This window comes from Guillardia theta (assembly GCF_000315625.1).
Source record: "Guillardia theta CCMP2712 unplaced genomic scaffold GUITHscaffold_27, whole genome shotgun sequence".
Classification (NCBI taxonomy): Eukaryota; class Cryptophyceae; order Pyrenomonadales; family Geminigeraceae; genus Guillardia; species Guillardia theta.
In genome coordinates this window covers 601,890-620,799 of record NW_005434647.1, presented here as the reverse complement: position 1 = coordinate 620,799, position 18,910 = coordinate 601,890, and the positions used below count along the sequence as shown (strand labels likewise).

Here is an 18,910-nt window from a genome sequence, read left to right as displayed (position 1 = left end):
TAGTAGAGCCCAGCCTGGCAGGCCCTTGCCGAGCACAAAAACTGAGAAATTGTACTACAGGCTCAGTTCTGGAACCGGTACGGTGGAATGACCAGTGAGGCCCTTGAAGCATCGGAGGCTCGGGGCGGCGGACAATACTCCTGGTTACTATCTGTATATACTAAGCATGGGGTCCTGTCTTCCTCCCTCTCTCTCTCTCTTCCCTTCTCTTCTCTCTCTCTCTCTTTCTCCTCATTCTCTCTCTCTTCCGAAGTTCCGAGTCACTTCCTTTCTCGCTATCTCTTAACCTTTTCTCTTTCTCCTATCCTTCCAGTCTCTGTTATCTTCCAAAAAAGAAAAAAAAAAAAAGGTTCCAGTCCTTTGCTCTCCTTCATGATACACTCCATCAGGCCGGGCCACTCAGTGTAACGAGTCTCATGATTCTCTTATCGCCCCCCGCGGTATGGCCGGCCCGGCCCGCCGGTCACCGGGGTCGATCGGCACCACCGGGCCGGGGGGTGACACTTGTAAAGCCGAAATGAAGCAGGACCATTTTAATTTCAAGTTCCAGACTACCAGACATGTCAAAAAAGTGCCAAACTTGACGCAGTGGTACTAATAATGATAACACTTTTATTTACTAAGTTTTTGTTTCCAGGTCCCCATCAACTGTACAAAGCAGCTTACTAAGTTAAAAACTAGACCGACATTTACGGACTCCCGATTGACGACCCACCCACCCGGTATTTTGTATCACAGTTCAGGGACACCAACGGGTCTCTTGTTCTTTGAACTCGGCCGGGGGTACCAGAGTAAGTAAATAGTACCATATATACTACTGTATATCCGTTTGTACCAGAGTAAATAGTACCATATATACTACTGTATATCCGTTTGTACCAGGTCCGTCTCCAATCGATGTGCCAGGCACGTCAAGTTCTAAAGATGTAAGACTAGTTCGGAACGGGGGTACGGTACTGCAGCCATCAAGGACCACGGGAGACAGACTTGTCAAGGGCTAAAGCCGTGAAATCCTTTATGTCTGGTATTAGTGCAGCAAGTGCTAGCCAAGTTTAGGAGGAGAGGACCTAATCAAGATCGAAGGGAACATTGAAATGCTCGACCTCTATCATTTTTTGGTGGGGTGGGTGGGTGCGATGAGAATTTGACGGCCGCCCCCTTGCAGCTGGACTGATTCCATGGCGGGAGGGATGGCAGCAAACAAGCTGCTGCTCGCAGCCATGGCGTTGCTGTTGAGTAGTGCACCTTGTTGTGATGCGAGAGTAAGCAAGGAAGAGTTCGAACATGGTTTTCGGCATGGAGAAAGGCGTTCTGTGGTTGCCAAGAACCTTCCAGGAAGACCTCTCATGATTTACAACCCCGACACTTTGCTGCTTCATCATACAGAAGACAGAGCACATGCAAAGCTCAAGACTCGATTCAGACAAGACTCGACCATTGCTCAGCAACAGATTGTGTTTGAGGAATCAAGCAAGAGTCATTACCTTGTTCGAGTGAAACATCCCGCTCCTCCCGACATGCTCTCTCAGTTGAAGGCCACCAGCGGAGACAAGTTTGTGCAATACATTCCATACGACACGTATGTGGTTGCTATGGAACCTTCCAGGAAACTTCGTGTTGCGAGCATGAAGCATGTGGAGACGATTTATCACCTCCCGTCGAGCATGAAGATATCCAACGACCTGCAGGATTATATCTCCTTGGCGATGAGATCGCTCTCAGCCAAGCAGCCCGAGACAGTCATCAACAGCAACCCCCAGCACCCTGAGAAGCGAGGGACCCTCGACAACAGCCACAAGAAACACAAGGGAAACCAGCGAAACTCCAAGTCTCAGACCAAGCAAGACAAATATGGACAAGACAAGGAGAAGGGAGCACCGGCTGGACCTGATGAGAGCGTATTTCTTGAGGCAGCCATCTCAGTTCATCCGGATCAAATGTCTCTCACCAATATGCTCCGATTGTTGGAAAACGCTTTCAGCACAAGATCGGGCAAGATCGCTCAAGTATGGGCGAAAACAAGCAATATGCTGACGATTGAAACCAACGCGCAAAACGTCGGCAAGGTTGTTGAGATTTTGGCAAATCAAGCATCGGTGAAATGGATGGAAAAGAGGACAGAGTATCGCACTTTCAACAAGTATTCTTCTTTGATCGTTCAGGGAACCTATCAGTGGCAACCAACCAAAACGAAGCTGGAACAGCTCGGTTTGAACGGAAAAGGACAAACAGTGGGAATTGCAGACACTGGCATTGATTTTGATTCTTGCTTTTTCTATGATCCCGAGGTTCAGGTCTCTGTGTGTGAGGATTGTTATTACTACTCTTACTCGGGTTGCGCCAGCATGTGCCCTGCTCAACCCAGTCACCGTAAGATTTTGTCTTACAACTCTTATCCTCCTCCTCCCCCCTATCCTCAGTCTTATGACTCGTATCATGGTCACGGCACGCATGTGTCCGGTATCGTTGCTGGCGCCGCTGGTCCCATCAACACTCTTGCGACTCAGTACAATGGATCAGCTCCAGGAGCGAAGATCGTGTTCGACGATGTTTCGAATTTCGAGCCTTACCTCAACTACCTGCCATGGGACCTGAGCTCGAGTATCTATCCCCATGCATACAACAATGGAGCAAGGATTCACTCCAACTCATGGGGGGGCTATTCGTCTGGATACAATTGTCAGTGCATGGAAACCGATTCATTCATGTACGACAAAGATGATTTTCTGGTTGTGTTTGCTGCTGGGAATAGCGGTCCTGATCACTTCTCGATTGGCAGTCCAGGGAATGCCAAGAACATCCTATCGGTAGGATCAAGCTTGAACTCCCGTGAGTCGTACGTGGCGCATGGTTATGGTACCTACTTCAACCTCTCCATGCTGCTCTCCGATGGCTCAGACGAGAGGCTGGTTGACATCCTCCCTGCCTCCTTCGGAGCTCCGCTGACCCCCGACACCAGAGCTGTCAACGCTTCAATAGTCGGTCAATACTTTTACAGTGGGTGCTACCCGCCTGGTCCATGGTGTAAGGATATTCAGACTCTGCTGTGCCTGCCTCGTCCGGACTCGAGCTCATTCTGCTCGGTACAGACTTCATCTGATGCTGAGATCTCAACAAGCTGGTCAGACATGCACACTGTTGAAAGCCTAGGCAACGTTCAATCGAGCATCAACTTTCAGGATTACCAGACTTGCGATGTCAGCGGCTCTGACATGTCGATGACGACATGTTCTCTCTCAATGTACGTTGACAGAACATCTGGAGGTGATGTCGATCTTATGATTCAAGTGCCTTTGTCGTACTGGATGGGCAGCAACAGTGTCACTAATGTCAGGGGAATCACTGTTGCTGGCGACTATGTTCCTATGGACTTCAGTGTGTCAGGCAGTCAGTCGTGTGGACAATCAATCAGTACAACTTACAGGATACCGTCAGACGTGTCGGGATCGATTCAGATCGTCGTTGACTATGATCGATCGATATCGAACCAGTTTTATTGTTCCTTCAATTGGTTTGGAGTAACCTTCACGATGATTTCTCATGCCACTACTTCATGGGACATCTTGTATGACTCGTCTATTTCTGAAATGTACAACTACCACTATTACTCTTCTTCGAAAATGCACATAGAATTGAAGACTGAAGTTGATTTTTGTATTTTTGGAGAAAATGCGAGGAATCGCACGTATTTGACGGGAGGCTCTATTGCCTTTGGTTCTTCACTGGACGCGTTGTCTTCGCAGTTCATTTTCAACAATGACTACGAAGCAACCCCTTTGTTCATGGTAGGTAAAAAAGTGCAGGACAATGGAGTCAACGGTTACACTGTTTACGTGAAGACTTATTACCCTCAAGGATCGTGCAATCAAGAATCACAAGTGACTCTGTACGAGAACAGCAGCATTGTATACACCATCATCAGCGCTGTCACCACTTCTTATGATGACTCCTTCTCGCTTTCAAAGCAAGGGTATACTATCTTCTCAAATCCACTTGAAATCAACAAGACGGTGACTCTGACAGGCTTCTCTAATCCATTGAGCGGTTACTTTCGAGGCTTCTTTAAAGGCAACATGATTATTTCTCCTTTCATGGGCTATTGCGATGAAGTGCTCATGGCCTGGAATGCTCAGAACATGGGAGCCTCTGCGCTGATCTTGTACGAACCTGCGATCCAATACCCCGCGCCTGTTTTGAAAGCAACAGGAGGACCGAACGAAATGTTGAAGGATCAGATCACGATACCTGTCGCTGGCATCTCAGGTTTGGACGCGTACAATCTCACAACAAGATGGTTTCAGCAGACCTGCGCTCCAGGCTTCTCTTATTTCTGCCTCTATTCTATGCAGTTGGCCAAGTTACCACTGGTCAGCAACGTTCGCTCAGGACAAGAGTACAAGCACACCGACTTGTCGATCTTCTCATCGCGGGGACCAACCTATGATTTCAGAAACAAGCCGGACATCGTCGCTCCTGGTCAGAACATCTTCTCCGCTTCTTCCGATGGAATCCGCAACAGCTTCCAGTGCGCTGACTCCGTCGGGCTCAACAACAACTGCATCCTCGAGATGAGCGGAACCTCCATGGCTACTCCAGCAACCGCCGGGGCAGCCGCCATAGTGAGGCAGTACTTCGAGGAGGGCTACCATGTCACGGGCTCTCCCTCAGACGCGGATGGTGTCAACCCTTCCTCGGCGCTAGTCAAAGCTATGATCATTCAAAGCGGCAAGCCTCTGCGCCATGCTTACCAGTATGGGTCTAAGATGGTGAGGAACGGCTTGTGGGGCTACCTTGATATCTACGGAGGAAGGTCTGGAGTCGCATGGCAGGAGTCGACTGCAAGCCCTTCAGCGGAGCAGGGGTATGGGCTGCTTGACTTGTCGTCAGTCTTGTGGTTCGGAGCGGATTCAGACTTTGTGTTGAAGACTTACGATCGGGTGCAGCTGTCTCAAGGTCAGGTCGTAAAGAAATGCTTCTCCGTCTCCGGCGGCTCTCAGTTCCGAGTCACTCTAGTGTGGACGGACCCCCCCGGGTCTCCCTACGCCTCCAAGGCGCTCATCAGCGATCTCGACCTCGTGCTCATCGATGGCAGTGGCAACACCTTGTACGGCAACAACCGCTCGGGCTCGAACATGGACCGAACCAACAATGTGGAGCAGATCACCCTGCCGCAGGCTCCCGCAGGCACCTACAGCGTCTACGTGTCTGCCTATGACTTGCCTCAGGGGTCGCAGAACTTCGCGCTGGTGGTGACGGGCGCCATCACTGCTGAGCCAGACTGCAGCTCATCGCCCTCCTGCCCCAACAGCTGCTCAGGTCATGGCACGTGTAGAGCCCCCATCTGCGATTGCGACGCAGGATACTTCTCGATCGATTGTAGTCAGTCACCCAAATGTGGTGATGGGATTTTGACAGCTCCGGAGCAGTGCGACGATGGCAACTCAGTCTCAGGCGACGGCTGCTCGTCGACCTGCCAGGTGGAGCAAGGCTGGCAGTGCGACCAAGAGGTGTGGCCGCAAGACAAGTCCTCCTGCTTCGAGTGCACGTGCGGATGCGACAGATACTATCAAGAGTCTGGCGTTGTCCACCATTCAAGCGCTTTCAACGGCCAGGAATGCATACATGACATCGAGCCGACTGGTTTGACGTCGCTTCAGGTTTCATTTCTTGATATGCGGAGCAATCCTCAGCTTGACCTTGAAATCTACACCTGTGCCAACTCAGACTGCAGCCAATGGAACTATGATGGCTCGATATCAGGCAGCCACATGAACTTGTGGTTGCCAGACGCTCAGATGTACAACTCTGCGTTCAGAGCCAACGTGTCTAAGGTGAGAGTGGCTTCTTACAGCCCGTTCCTGCTCAAGTATGGACCCATCGTGTACGACGTGTGCGGCGATGGCATCCAAGAAGGGCTGGAGGCGTGCGATGACGGGAACCTTGTCGACGGCGACGGATGCTCGTCGACATGCAAGAAGGAGTGCACACTAGAAAATTGCTGTCACTTCGACTTGTCACCGCATGACGTCTTCACTAAGAGGTACGAGAACGAAGTCGCTCCTGGCGCCACGTGCGCCTCGTTCAGCATCTCCGACAGCAACAACGGTATGAGCGAGATCGAGCTGGCGGTCATCCCAACTCATTTGCTCCCAACTGTCTGCGAAGAATTGAACGGCGACAGCTCCTCGTCTACAAGCATGAAGTTCAACGGATCGTCGACAGCAAGCCAGTACGACTCGGTCACTGGAACCATCATGGGCTATTGGAGCTTGCTCTATCCTTCCTCCTTGTCCGACGGGATGCAGAACATGGATGACGATAGCTTGCTGCTTCCTGACTTTGGCTTCGACTTTTGCGTGGAGGGCAAGAACGTGAGGAATCGGACGTACATCAGTTCCAACTCCTACATCACCTTCTACAACGGCTTCTCCTTCCACTCTGGTCTGTCTGCTTCCTGGCCTCCCACACCCACCATGTTCGTCGGAGGCTCCGACACGTCGGCTCAGCTCGTGCTGACCAAGAGAGTGTATGAGGCGGGCATGCGAGGCTTTCTCGTTCGGTTTGAAGGTACAGCCTCAACCAGCGGTCAGCTCGGCTGGCCCAACATCATCTGGGAGGCGACATTCTTCGAGGACAACCGCATCAGAGTGTCTGTCGGGCTCATGGCGAACAGCTACGGTCTCTCTCTGCTGAGCGACGGCAACGGCAAGATCCTCCTGCCCGTCTCCTTCCAGCAAAGCTCAGCTGAGCTCCTGCACCTCAAGAACTTCTGCACTATGTACAAGCAGCAGGTCGCGTGCGACAGACTTGAGTTGAGCTCGCAGGGGGAGATTCAAGTCTTGCCCAACGAGTTTCAAGTCTTCCGCGGTCGCTCGCTCACCTTGAACTACTTCTCCACCGTCAACAACCGGACCTCCTCGCCATTTCCCTTCGAGCTGTCATGGGGAGGCAAGTCAAAGCCCATGTGCGGCAACGGGCTCCGAGACTGGACGTTCCGCAGGCTCACAGCGGTGAACTGCACTTCGACGACATCTTACTCGTACACGTCAACGATGGCTGACGGGATGGGAGGAGTCTACTCTCAGTCCTTGACGATGTCTACTTGCGATGTTGATTTCCGACCTGCGATCAACTCATCGGGGCCCATGTACCTTCTTGTCGACATGGACTCGACCTCTCTCTACGAGGGTTCCATCATGAACGTGACCCTCAACGGCGTCAGCATCCCCTTCTCCTCTCCTTACCAGATGAGCCCCACCTGCGGGATGAAAGTTCCAATCGTCTTCTCTCAAGTTCCTCCCAACGTTGAGGGGCCGAAGTTCTCTCTGCAGATCAACATCGAGAGTCCTAAATGCTGGTACTGCTCGTCCCCCTCCTGCCTCTACATCAACGCAGAGGCTTTCCTCGCCGCTCCTGACGTCTTCGAGCAGTGCGACGATGGCAACCAAGTGGACGGTGACGGATGCAGCAGCACGTGCACCATAGAGCCCGGGGCCTCGTGCGACAGCTCCTTCAGCATCGGGTCGCTGCAGAGAGGGCCGGACGTCTGCCTCGGCAAGTACGGCAAGCAGGTGCTGGGAGGATGCTCCAACTGGATGGCGATGCTCAACTCGTCGACGCATCCGTTCCTGTGGGGTGAAGACCCGAGCTACAGGAACTGCTCGCTCCCTTACACGTGGGACGAGATCATCATTCCAGCTCTCAAGAACTGCTCGGTGCAGTACAAGATGGGAGGCCTGGGAGTGCTCATGACGGATCAGTTCAAAGTTTGGATCTGCGTGAAGGATCACCCGTGTGCGTTGAGTGCGAGCAACCCTTACTTCTGCTTCGTCTACGATGAGGACAAGGAAAGGTTCATCCCTTGGGGAAGCAACTCCAAGCTTGAGCTCTTTCGGCTTGCCTAGTGAGGTTCTTTGACTGGTTGCTTTGTTGTTCGACTCACGCTTGTTTATGTTAGGGGGAAGGCTGGGACAAGATGCCGCTTTGACGTGCTCTGCTCGACCAAAATGCGTATCATTGTTCTTGGTAGTGCTCTAGTGCAGTGATTCATAATAGATATGAAATTGCGCTTCGGCTTGAACAGTATTCCGCATGCTTCTGATGTACATTTGCCCCATCTCTTGTCATGTCTCAAGGGCGAAAAACATCGAAGGTGTGGACGATGCAGTTTCACAACGCTCGTAGCAATCACCACCTTGCCGCATCCCTCAGAGAGGTCTGCATCCCCCAAAGAGCTTGACTGAAGCTTGACTCTGACGCTTGACTGTAACTTCATTCTGACCCGGAGCTGGCAGTGTTTCAAGGAAGAGTCGGAGTCGAGAGACTTCCAGGGGTCCTGCGGGTCGAGACGAGGGGAGCAAGCATGGTCAGCGAGTGAGGCAGGGGGGAGAGGCAGGGCGTCTTCCTGCGTCAAAATGAGGTTGACGAGGCCGGACGTGCGGTACTCAGGGCACATCCAGCATTCTTGATTGTAGGTGAAGTTGGCTTTAGGGAAGCCCGTGGGGTTCGGGCAGAAGAAATCTTGACCTCCTTAACACAAGTCTCCGCTTGTCAGGTTGCAGTCCGCGTGCGAGCTGCAAGGCTATCAGCTCTCCTGACAGTTGACAGCTGATTGTTCTGTTGGAGAGTGAGAAGCCGATCCATGGAGGAGGAGGAAAAGTCGCTCACAGTGCCGTTGTGGAGGAGGATGCCCTACTCGCGGATGGAAAACAAGCGCAACTGTGACTTTGGAACCAGCATCAGTACTCGCCTCTGTTGTTTTTCTTGATGCTCACACGACACAGCATCAGGTGGCTGCCGCCACGGAGTAGAAGGAGAGCGAAGACCAGCAGCCTGTTGCAGGGTGGGGTAGTGCTCAAAGGTACACTCACTGTGACTGTCAACACGAATGATCGAATGTAGGTAATATTCTTTTGATATTTTCTATCATTGACGAGTTTTCAGGAGATGGAAATGCGAATTAAGGAATTGGAATCAGAAAATGCTGAGCTGCGAGCAAAACTCAACGCCAAGTAACGACGGCTCTAAAACCCGAGAAAAGAGGATTTTCAAGAAATGTCTTTTCGTTTCTACGATGTTACATTTCCATCATTTTTTTGTTTTGAATGACTTCTTCGTAAGTCTGCACAGCCAAGGATCGTTAGATTGAGCTTCACAATTGTGCTGAAATAGAAAACAAACATTCCGCATTCAGAACATTTCCTCTACATCGAGAGACAAATGACAAGATAAAGGAAAGCATAAGAGAAAGCATCAGACCCCCATGCAAGCCTTAGCTAGTTGCAATGACATCCCCAACCATTTTTCTGCCTGCTTCAGAATGCATCAGAACTTTTATCACTGCAGATGTGAAAGCTTGTCAACAATCTGTAAGGTTCTTCCATAGAAATAATGTTCAATACCCGCGTTGCATGCGAGAACTGCACTGATCTGAACGAATCTCGAAGGAAAATTTTCGAATTTCTGGCAGATCTCCAGAATTTCCTCGGCTAGATCATGCTGTGGAATGACATCTCAGCATCGAACTTTGATTATCGGCGACACCGACTATAGTCTCACAGCTAGAACTTGAGTAACCTTTGACGTACTACTCAAATGCTAGGGGGGGGGGGGGGGGGGGGGGGGGGTAGGGGTTATTACGAGGGGTATGGTAGACTCCCGATTTGAGGTGAAAATCCATAGAAATAGAGGGGTCAATGCATCAATTTCTGATGGGGGAGGGGTAGGGGTAGGGGTCAGGAAGCGAAGAGGCGTGGTGGGATGGCGGCCCTGTTGGGTCGACGAAGCGCAGGGATGGCGGCGACTGCGGCAGCGACGATCATGCTCGCGCTTGCTATGATGACAATTGTGGCTGTCATGAGAGGGCCGAGCAGGAGAGATGAGCTGAAGGGCTTCTCTTCTGAGGAAGCTTCCAAGGACTTGCAGAGCTACTTCCATACGGAGGCTGAGAGAGTGAAGAAGGAGAGTACCAATGAAGTGAGGAAGGTGACAGCAAAAGCTTCCAGGGCATCTCTCGACAGCTACTTCAAGAAGCAGTCGTTGGCGATCAAGAAGAGGTTGCATCCGACCCCCCCTGAGGAGGAGATGTCAGCCAAAGCCGCGCAAGATGACCTCAACAAGTACTTCGACTCTCTTCCCACTCAGTCCAAGAGGGTGAAAATCAACCAACTCTCTGACGAGGTGATCCAAATCTCTTGATCTTGCTCAGCCGCGTTATCCCCTGGTCTCCCTCCCTCCCTCCCTATCTATCCCTTCCTCCCTCCTTTCTCTCCCTTCCTCGCTATCTTTCTCTCTCAAAGCAGGCAACATTGGATTCTGCCTCTTGGTCATCAACTTGGCCCTGACATGCGCGTGCTTGCAGGTCAAGAGCCTGGCACAGGATGTCAAGAAGATCATGGACCCCGTGAAAGCTCTTGAGGACCATGCGTCAAAGGAGAAGGAAGCCATGGACAGGTAAAGGGTTGACAGTCCCTTTCGCCCCTCAGCTGAAATATCTTCACAGTCTGCACAAGGAGAACGAGAGGATGCTTGAAGAGAGCAGGAGGCAGAGGTCCGAGGTTGAGGACTCCTTTAAGAAGGCAATCTCAGATCAGTGTCTGAAAGTGAGCAATACTGACTGTCCAACTGCAGCAAAACGAGCGAACTGCCAAAATGATTGACATGGCATCGCGAGCTGCTTCGGATGCGGAGGAGGCCAGCAAGCATAGCAAGTCAACGACTGTTGTTGTTCGCCAGGTCAGAGCGATTAATGCTGCTGCGAGGTGATGACTCAGAAATGTTTTTCTCGCCGTCACAGAACCTCGCAAAGCGAACAACCAAGTACGAAAGGATGAAGGATGTCAACCCCCGTGTTTCCGTTGAGGGGCTTCCTCCTGGTTGGAGTGCGTATCTTGATCGCAGAACCAAGTACGTCTACTACTACAACAAGGCGAACAGGAAGAGCACGTGGATCAATCCCAAAGGCTCGCTGGTAGAGGAGCTGATGTTCACCCTCACGGCTGCTAACTTTGCATAGGTTCACGTCGAGGGCATGCCGTCTCCGTGGCAGGCATACAAGATCGAGGTAGAGCATCTAAAGGCTGGTTGTGACGGATTCCTGACTGTGAGACAGCATGGAAAGCTCTACTACCTTAACCCGAAGACTGGAGAATCAACGTACGAGTCGTGCGAGATCCATTAGCTTGAGGGTTGTTGAACTAGGCTGTCTGTAGGTGGGAAGACCCTCGGGTCAGGCCGGGAAGGAAAGTCTTGGACTTGATCCGCGAGCACGACAGAGTAAGCTCCTTCTCTAGTGTCAGTCTCCCCTGTTGACTCCTCACAGCATAGGAATCTCGGCCTTGCTGAGAAGTCGGCCAAGGTGATTTGGAGGAGGATGAGGAAGATTATTGGGATGACAAGAATTGCTGCAGCTCTCTGCCTTGGCTGATGACCATGGGGTGTACGCGCACAACTGGCCTCGCTCACAGGTGAGGCGAAACTCCTTTCCACGACTTCTTACCTCCTTCCCCTCGAGTTGGTCCTCGCTGACATGGTCTCAGTGGACGGACAAGGCGTGGATGAAGTTCTTGAATCCTTCAAAGGAGAAGGTAAACGCTGGTCCTCTTTTCTTTCGTTTCTTCGTTCTATCTTCCCTTTCGCTCACTGACATCGCTGCTCTCCAGCTCTCGTCGCTCACGTCCGGTCAAGAGCTTCGCCAGGTTGCGACCTTAGCTCACGAGGGAGAGACGGAGAGCTGACGGTCCACCTGCAGGGCTACGTGGGATCTGAGCAGAATCAGCTGCAACCAGCTTCTTCGAGCAGCTACTGAAGGAGGAGAAGGGCGCCCTAAGGCCTCTGATGAACTTGTACATGTAACTCAAGAGACCGAGAGAACGTAGAGGACGACCAGCGCGATTCACGTTTTCTATCTAACAGTAAAGAAACATCCCGACGAAGTTCATCGTCTTCTAGTTTACAACCATCTCGTCATGCTCCTGAGATTCTTCACAGCTTGCTGCACTTGCGTCACGTCCAGCACCTCCGCCACGTACTGCTTGGCCGCGTCAAAGATACCATCGAGTTGCCCCAGAGCTGTTGAAGGGCCCGAGCCTTCTGCTGGACAGTCCTCGTCGTCCTGCATGACGTCAGCCGGCAAGTTGAGCTCCAGCACGCGACAACCTGGCGACAAGCCTCCTCTGGGTCGGGTGCGAGTCTGAGCGAGGGAGTCAGGGGCGCAGAAACGAAATGATCGATGAAGGGAGGGAGAGAAGAAGTTTGAAAACAAGCAAGGCAGCAGAGCAAAATGAGGAGGAGAGGAGGGGGAAGCGGTAGAGGAGAGGAAAACAAAAGAGAGGAAGAGATGATGAGCGGAAACTCAAGCCCACCCAAGGGGTTCGAAGAACGCGTGCTCCCTGAATGCAGCAGCTTTCATGCGCTGGAGAGGATCGGGTTCGATGCAGCGGAGGAAGAGGTCTTTGAAGTCCTGAGAGTCGGAGAGAACAGACAGGATGACGTCAGCGCGAGCGCGGGCGTCTTGGCCATCCTCTTCGCTCAGTGGAGCCAGGCAGACGTCTCCCTGCTCGCCTCGCAGCAGCGTCTCGTCAGCATGCCTCTTCCTCCTCTTGTACGCCGCACGCAGCACATGCTCTGGGATCTGTTTCCCTGTGATGATCTCGATCATCCTGAACCGAATGTTGCACGGCACGCAGGCCTTGTAGAGCTTCTTCTTGCTCCTCAGCTCATACAGCACGCAGCCGACTGACCAGACGTCCATGGGGAACGACCAACCCGCATGCAAGTCGCACTCAGGAGCGCGGTACTCCTGCACTCCAAGTCAGAGGACAGCATGCCCGGCAGCAGGGGGAGTACAGGAGTCCCCGCTAGAGGAGGATGCCACTGGTTGTCGACGATGGCAGAGGCAAAGTCGATGAGCTTGATCCGTAGCCTGTCTCCTTCAGCCGCCTTCTAGGACCAGGTCACTCGAGGACGAGACGAGGCCCTGCCTTACCGAGGGGTCATGCACGAGGACGATATTGTCGGGTTTGATGTCCGTGTGTATGACATTGCGCAAGTGCATGAAAGACACCGCACCAAACAACTAACAGACAGGCTCTCCTCAGGACCTTGCCGCCCTTCCTCCTCCTCTCGACGTTACACACCTGAGAAGCGATATCCAACAGGTCTGCATCTGGCACTGGTCCTACACCAATCCCGTGACAAACTCCCTGCGACAGGCTGAGTGGTACCTCGTTCCTTCAAGTACGTCTTGAGAGTGATCCCGTGCAAGTCCATCACGATGCAGACATGGCCGAGATACTCGAAGGCGTCTTGATACCTGCAGACAATGCAGACACAATCAACCAAAACTCACCCAGGACTTCGCACTTACTTCACAATACCATTTTGACCCCGCAATATCTTCAAGATTTGTAGCTCTCGTTTCGCTGTCATCCGTTGTCAACAATCAGGACATGCGCAACAGGAATAAAGACTAACCTGCCGTAACGTACGATTTTCCGGATCTTGATATTTTCAATGCAGCTGTTACACCATCAGAGGCAACTTATTCATCCTGCTCCTCTACCTGTCGTGTTGGTATCCTCAACTTTGCATTTGTACACGTTGCTATAAACGCCCTTGCCTAGCGGAGCTACAACCTCATACCTAACAGAATCTTGAGCACGTTGACATGGGATAGAGCACAAAACAAGCACCTTTTGGGGCAAGTCCTCTGTTCGTCACAGAGAAGACACACGTCTCCTGGGTCTTCACGTCATGTTTCGCTGGCACACCCCGCACGTTACCTTCAGGCAAATGAAATCTATCCTCTTCAATCACTTCTTCATCGGAATACAAAACATTTTGACTTTTAGCCTCCTTAATCTGAGAAAGACAAGAAGCTCGCCCATCGCTGCTCGCTCGAGCACGCTCATCATGCTTGAGGGAGGTGGAAGGATGGCGCAAATCACAGGCAGTTGTTGGAGACATCTCCGGCATTCGCCATGAAACTACAGAACAGCCAGATCAGTATGTTCAAATGAATCTTTTCGGTGTCATAAAGAATCCCACGATCCCACTGCTGTGCCTCGTTCAAGTTACGTCTTTTCTCGTTGGGGCTTCGAGGTAAGCCGGGCATCAATGCCACGCAGGAGCAGGGGATCATCATCGCAACTTTCTCAAAAGCATTCTGCCGGTCATACATTATTCCCTCCTAGTCGTCCCCTCGGATTCGCTCCACCCCTACACCGCTTAGACCAAATCGCTTGCGATCCCCGATCGTTCACACCTTCACCATCTTCCACATGCTCCTCAAGCTTCTCTATCCTACCTCGCCTTGCCATGTCGTCTACTCGCTTCAACAGTCTCCCCGCATCCTCCCTCCTCTCCTGCTCGTCTCTCCTTTCCTCCCCTTTGCCTCCTTCATGCTGTCCTTCATGTTTCCTCACGCTCACTCCCCATGTAGCCTCACAACATTGTGCAATTATAACAAAAATATTGAATGCGAACAGCACCCCTACCCCTGACGATTACGTACCCCTACCTACTCTCCGATCTCACTTCATACCCCGAAGTGTACCCTTTTCCACCCCCCTGTGATACCATTACCATATCTAAGTTCTACCCCTACCCCCTCTTATCGACCACCCACCCACACCTCCTGGTCATTAACGCGAACAGGCAGTTCCCAACCTGAAGTACCCTCGGACCCCTCCTTTGTACGCCATCCACCCCTCATTCTATCTGCAGACTTATCAATAGAAATGGATATTTGGACGGGGTACTATCCCTACCCCTACCCTACTCTGTTTTGACGTTGGCTTACGAGCCGAATTGGTACTCCGGTACACAATTACGTGGTACCCCCACCCCCTCGTTGACTTTCAAGCACCCCACCAAAATGTTCCACGGCCTCCATGACCCCTCCCACCTCTCCTTAGGACCCTTTTTGGCCTCTATCTTAGATTGACACCCCAGGTACCCCACCCCCTCAGGCCCGTAGGGCCGCGGTCACGTCCCCATAAGTGCACTCGAGAGACGTGACTCTTTTTTTAACCAAATCCGAAATGTTATCTTGACTACAGTGCCTGTAGTCAATATATTTTTAGTGCACACGCCCCACACGGCCGGAGGGCGCCCGGCCGGGCCCGGACAGGTCGGGACTGCGGCCCGGCACCTTTCACTCGTCTCATGGCAGCGGCCCGGCACCGTAAGGGGTCGCATAGGACCAGGGGCCTTCTAGTGAAAAGTGAAGGTGGTTGGTCCATGGTGGACTGTGGGAGGAGAGAGTCAAGGACGAGAGGAGAGGAGAGGAGAGGAGAGGGAGGGAGAGGAGGAGAGGAGAGGAAGAGAAGAGAAGAAGATGAGAACATAAGGTGAGGACGAGAAATTAGGCTAGAAGAGGGGAAGTCATTCCATCGACAAACGTCAGTTTGTGAAGACTCTCCGGGGATGGGATGGCGCTTGGGATGACAAAAGGTCACCTTCAACACTTGGATCCTTAAGAAACCTTGCAAGGCAGCAAGGAGAAGCTATCTTTTTTCGATGGAGATCAAGTCTTCGGCGTCCCCAACAAGACAGCGAGTCCATCAAAACAATCAAGAGTCTTCTGCATCTTTAGATCAGAGAACGGATGAACGAAGCTCTTTGGCAGCCTTCTTCCTCAACGATGAAGACCAATGCAGATTCTATGGTTTCTTGAAGATCATAGAGACAGGCGTTCCGTGCTGCTGTCAGATAGACAACCTCGGGTATTTCCGGTTGTTCGATGGGACAGAATTCCACGAGTTGTACCTTCCGAACATGAAGATCACTGCGATGGACGACTTGTACTTGAGCATGGACTTCCTGCATGCCAGAGAGGTGATTGAACGCCCCCTCCCGTCTGTAGCATGACGATGCGGTTTTGTTAGGTGTCCCGCTCGAGACCTTTTCAGTTTGAAGCGCGATGCCATGAAGTGCGGGAGAAATGGATGAGCGCCCTAGCGGACTCAGGAGCAGTCATCGGGGCGAGCACAGTAGGATTCGCAGCGCGCAGACACGGCAAGGCTCTTCCTGACAAGGAGAAGCACGGAGACAACGCTTCTCCTCAGCGACCTTCACGTCCTCTGAGGCAGCAGAGGGCAGGAGCAGGTGGCAATTCCACAGCAAAGAAGGCTGCCGGGTACAGCAAGGACAAGGAGACGAACGCAGCCCAGCAAGCGAGCAAGAGATCAGATTCCAAGACGAGCCTGAGAGACGCTGAGTCCGACTACCCAATGGGGCTCATAAGGAAAACACCCGTAGCTTTCATCCAGTTCCAGGGGAAGAGGCATCAGGACGCCAGGGACTCAACCGAGTGGGTGAGCGAGGCAGCCAGGTCATCCACTCCCTCAATGGACGAGCTCTTTGTCATCCCCAGGTTTCCTCCCTCTCCCGTACTGCTGCGAGTCCGCCACAGGAACGTCAGGACCTCGGTGTATAAGAACGTTATGGGGAATGTTGGGAACGGCCGAGCACAAGGGTTAGGTTCACATCGCGAGGAAAAGGGAGTAGCACTTAAGGATCAGATCGATGCCTTTCAGAAGGCTGCTAACAGCGGCATCCTCCATGGTAGCACTGCTCTAAGCAGCAGCGAAGAGAGAAGTGCGGCAGAAGAAGGATCCTTTCAACTGAGAACTCCTTCTTTACTGTCTTATCCGGCAGAGTTGGATGCAAGAGTAGAGGCTACGAGCTTTTCAAAGACACCGACTTTGGCAAAGAAGGGAGGAGCTAAGGAGACGGGCTCGAAAGCAAAGGAGCAGGAGCTTTCGCCGTGGACAAATGAGTTGAGTCCTCGTTCACCGACCTAGTACCAAATCGATCGATGCAACGAGAGTGTTGAGAGATTGTTTTGTTGATGTGTCATATTCCTGTAGACTAGTTGTCGAGCAAACGAAATTCATTTGCATATATCATCGTACGGTAGAACCTCGTCGAGAAATCCAACCGCAATCTTCATTTCTTGCATGTTGAAACTGTTCTGTTTTGACAAGAACATGGCTGATCCTTTCTCTATTCGATCCTTTAGGCGATTGGCAAATATCTCTTTCCTTGCATTCATGTCAAGCCCCAAGATTTTCGATTCGATGTCCAATGCTGTCATGACTTCAAGACGCGGAACCAAGGAGTTTTCGGGGCTGAAATAAGCTTGTCCTTCAAAGTCATTCGAACATAGACGAGGAGAACTTTGCTGCGATCTGCGTGAGTGTAGATTTTCAAGTTCCCCCTTCACTGTAGCCAGTCTCGCTGAGGAAAGGATCTGTCACTTGTGCACGCACTGACTGGTTATGTTCTCACCTTCACTCGCTCGAACCCTCTTCTCAAGCAGACGGGCTCGTGACCGAGCCTCTTCTTCATTTCTCCTGGCTTCGTATGTTTCTTCCATAGTCAGTTTGTACAACAACCTGAATCGTAACATCTTCAGTACTGCAACGACATGCTAGTACATCTTACATCATGTTCCGAAGGTTTTTCGACAGTTTCCTATTCTCTTGGTACAAGGACGTTGGCGACATAGATGAGGAGGAGTTGGACCTCGACGAAGGTCTTTTGCTGACCACAGAGGTAAAGTCCATCCCACTATGGTTATAACCGCGAATTTTCCCCTCGGGTATGGAGACAAGGCGGTTGTTTTCCTGGTGCAAGCAGGGTGAACTCTCGTTGCTGGCTCTCAACAAGACGTACATCTCTTGTTGTTGAGTCGCTGCAAGAAATTTCAAGTTGATGCTCCTGGAGATCAAAAGTCGAGCCCAGGATGACAAAAACATCGTAGTTTTTCTGGGGTGAAAGCAAATAAGCATCAGATGCTTGTTCGGCGCACGAACAATTTTGTACCTGAATGGTGCTGATGAACTTGAGCCTGATAGAGTCGTGCTTTGAGGGGTCCAACAGTTCTCCAAGGCGTGAATGCGTCAAAGAGCAGACGTCCTGATCGTGAATCTTATACAGCACCTGCAAACGCATTTCAGCCGACAAAGTCACCAACTCTCAACGCATCAGAAGCATACATCATTCATACTGATCTTCTGAGATGGAGAGTACATGTCATCGTGCCCCTTCACTTGTCGCACGGTAAGGATGATCCCTTTACGAGTGGTGGTTAGCTTGAATAGTATTCCTGTCTTTCTGAACAGCTCTTCAACAATGCGAGGATTATAATCGACATGCATGTCTTCTTTTCCAGCAAAGCTTTCAGGTCCTTGACTCATTTTCCATTCCCATCATTCAGATTGGACCTGAGAAGAGAAAATTCACTTTCAAGCCACTCTTGTTCTCAAGAAAGACATCATTATAACAACGAAAAACAATTCTAGGGAGGTGTATTGTTATAGAATTACAGTTTCCAATATCATGAAGAATGGTGCATGTATCAATGAATTCCCAGAACGAAACTTCGTCATCGAATAAATCATGTCAACCTGTCGATCAGCATGCAGCGTGCTTTCACTCCTACCAAATATCTCTATGTGAGTCAATACTGAAAGTACTAAAGCACGATTATCATCCCTTCCAACCACTGCAGCCATGCAAGAAATGTTGTTTCAAAGCTGTTTTCAGCTTCACCTTCAACTTGCATTCTCTCACTCTCATCTCATCGCTCTCTCACTCTCATCTCATCGCTCTCTCCGAGCCTCACTCTCATCTCATCGCTATCTCACGCTGGGCAGCAGCTTTTCTCACCGACATCTTGTGGTCTCACCCAGCCAGGGGTTGCCTTCCTTCCCGGACCCCTCCGAGTGGGCCGTTCCATTCACTACCCCCACCCCCTGGTCCGACTCAGCAAAGCGTTCAAACAGGCTCCGAGCCTCCTAAAACCCCCCAGGCCGCATTGATTACCCCACCCCTCCTCACGCCCGTCGGCTGTACAAGGAGGCACCGGCTAGAAATGACTAACCCCACCCCCCGGGGCCAGATC

The 18,910-nt window shown here is 51.5% G+C and overlaps 5 protein-coding genes across 5 annotated transcripts; 3 read left to right on the top strand and 2 right to left on the bottom strand.

Annotated features, from left to right (window-relative positions):
* Positions 1–1,190: 1,190 nt before the first annotated feature.
* On the top strand, positions 1,191–8,045 carry GUITHDRAFT_137786 (hypothetical protein; the record flags this gene model as incomplete). The annotated part of the gene is made up of 8 exons (XM_005834123.1): positions 1,191–1,634; positions 1,818–2,294; positions 2,685–4,263; positions 4,597–4,649; positions 5,658–5,831; positions 6,039–6,239; positions 6,792–7,558; positions 7,958–8,045. The coding sequence occupies 8 exons, from the start codon at positions 1,191–1,193 to the stop codon at positions 8,043–8,045; spliced, it is 3,783 nt and encodes a 1,260-aa protein (XP_005834180.1).
* Positions 8,046–9,744: 1,699 nt separating this feature from the next.
* On the top strand, positions 9,745–11,931 carry GUITHDRAFT_162801 (hypothetical protein). Its single transcript, XM_005834122.1, has 12 exons — positions 9,745–10,179; positions 10,361–10,452; positions 10,502–10,601; positions 10,630–10,734; positions 10,796–10,969; positions 11,015–11,154; positions 11,211–11,274; positions 11,321–11,356; positions 11,409–11,465; positions 11,538–11,585; positions 11,661–11,696; positions 11,750–11,931. Exons 1-12 carry the CDS (start codon positions 9,760–9,762, stop codon positions 11,804–11,806), a joined length of 1,329 nt encoding a protein of 442 aa, XP_005834179.1. The 5' UTR covers positions 9,745–9,759; the 3' UTR covers positions 11,807–11,931.
* A 19-nt stretch (positions 11,932–11,950) lies between these two features.
* On the bottom strand, positions 11,951–14,113 carry GUITHDRAFT_107109 (hypothetical protein; the record flags this gene model as incomplete). The annotated part of the gene is made up of 13 exons (XM_005834121.1): positions 11,951–12,112; positions 12,157–12,190; positions 12,363–12,799; positions 12,847–12,942; positions 12,986–13,075; positions 13,137–13,177; positions 13,224–13,312; positions 13,367–13,421; positions 13,474–13,518; positions 13,562–13,641; positions 13,692–13,737; positions 13,782–13,888; positions 13,947–14,113. The coding sequence occupies 13 exons, from the start codon at positions 14,111–14,113 to the stop codon at positions 11,951–11,953; spliced, it is 1,449 nt and encodes a 482-aa protein (XP_005834178.1).
* Positions 14,114–15,519: 1,406 nt separating this feature from the next.
* Positions 15,520–16,805, top strand: GUITHDRAFT_137783 (hypothetical protein; the record flags this gene model as incomplete). The annotated part of the gene is made up of 2 exons (XM_005834120.1): positions 15,520–15,837; positions 15,888–16,805. The coding sequence occupies 2 exons, from the start codon at positions 15,520–15,522 to the stop codon at positions 16,803–16,805; spliced, it is 1,236 nt and encodes a 411-aa protein (XP_005834177.1).
* A 269-nt stretch (positions 16,806–17,074) lies between these two features.
* On the bottom strand, positions 17,075–18,707 carry GUITHDRAFT_152188 (hypothetical protein; the record flags this gene model as incomplete). Its single annotated transcript, XM_005834119.1, has 7 exons — positions 18,676–18,707; positions 18,003–18,230; positions 17,830–17,946; positions 17,680–17,772; positions 17,449–17,630; positions 17,293–17,399; positions 17,075–17,241 (listed from the first exon to the last, which is right to left on the bottom strand). Coding segments are annotated over exons 2-4 (320 nt in total), but the record flags the coding sequence as incomplete, so codon positions are not given.
* Between the last annotated feature and the right edge of the window lie 203 nt (positions 18,708–18,910).

Excerpts from the sequence above, each read along its gene's own strand:
- GUITHDRAFT_162801 (XM_005834122.1), top strand. The coding sequence starts at position 9,760 with ATGGCGGCCCTGTTGGGTCGACGAAGCGCAGGGATGGCGGCGACTGCG. Across the intron at positions 10,970-11,014 it reads TCAATCCCAAAGGCTCGCTG|GTTCACGTCGAGGGCATGCC; the intron begins GTAGAGGAGCTG and ends AACTTTGCATAG. Across the intron at positions 11,155-11,210 it reads CCGAAGACTGGAGAATCAAC|GTGGGAAGACCCTCGGGTCA; the intron begins GTACGAGTCGTG and ends GGCTGTCTGTAG.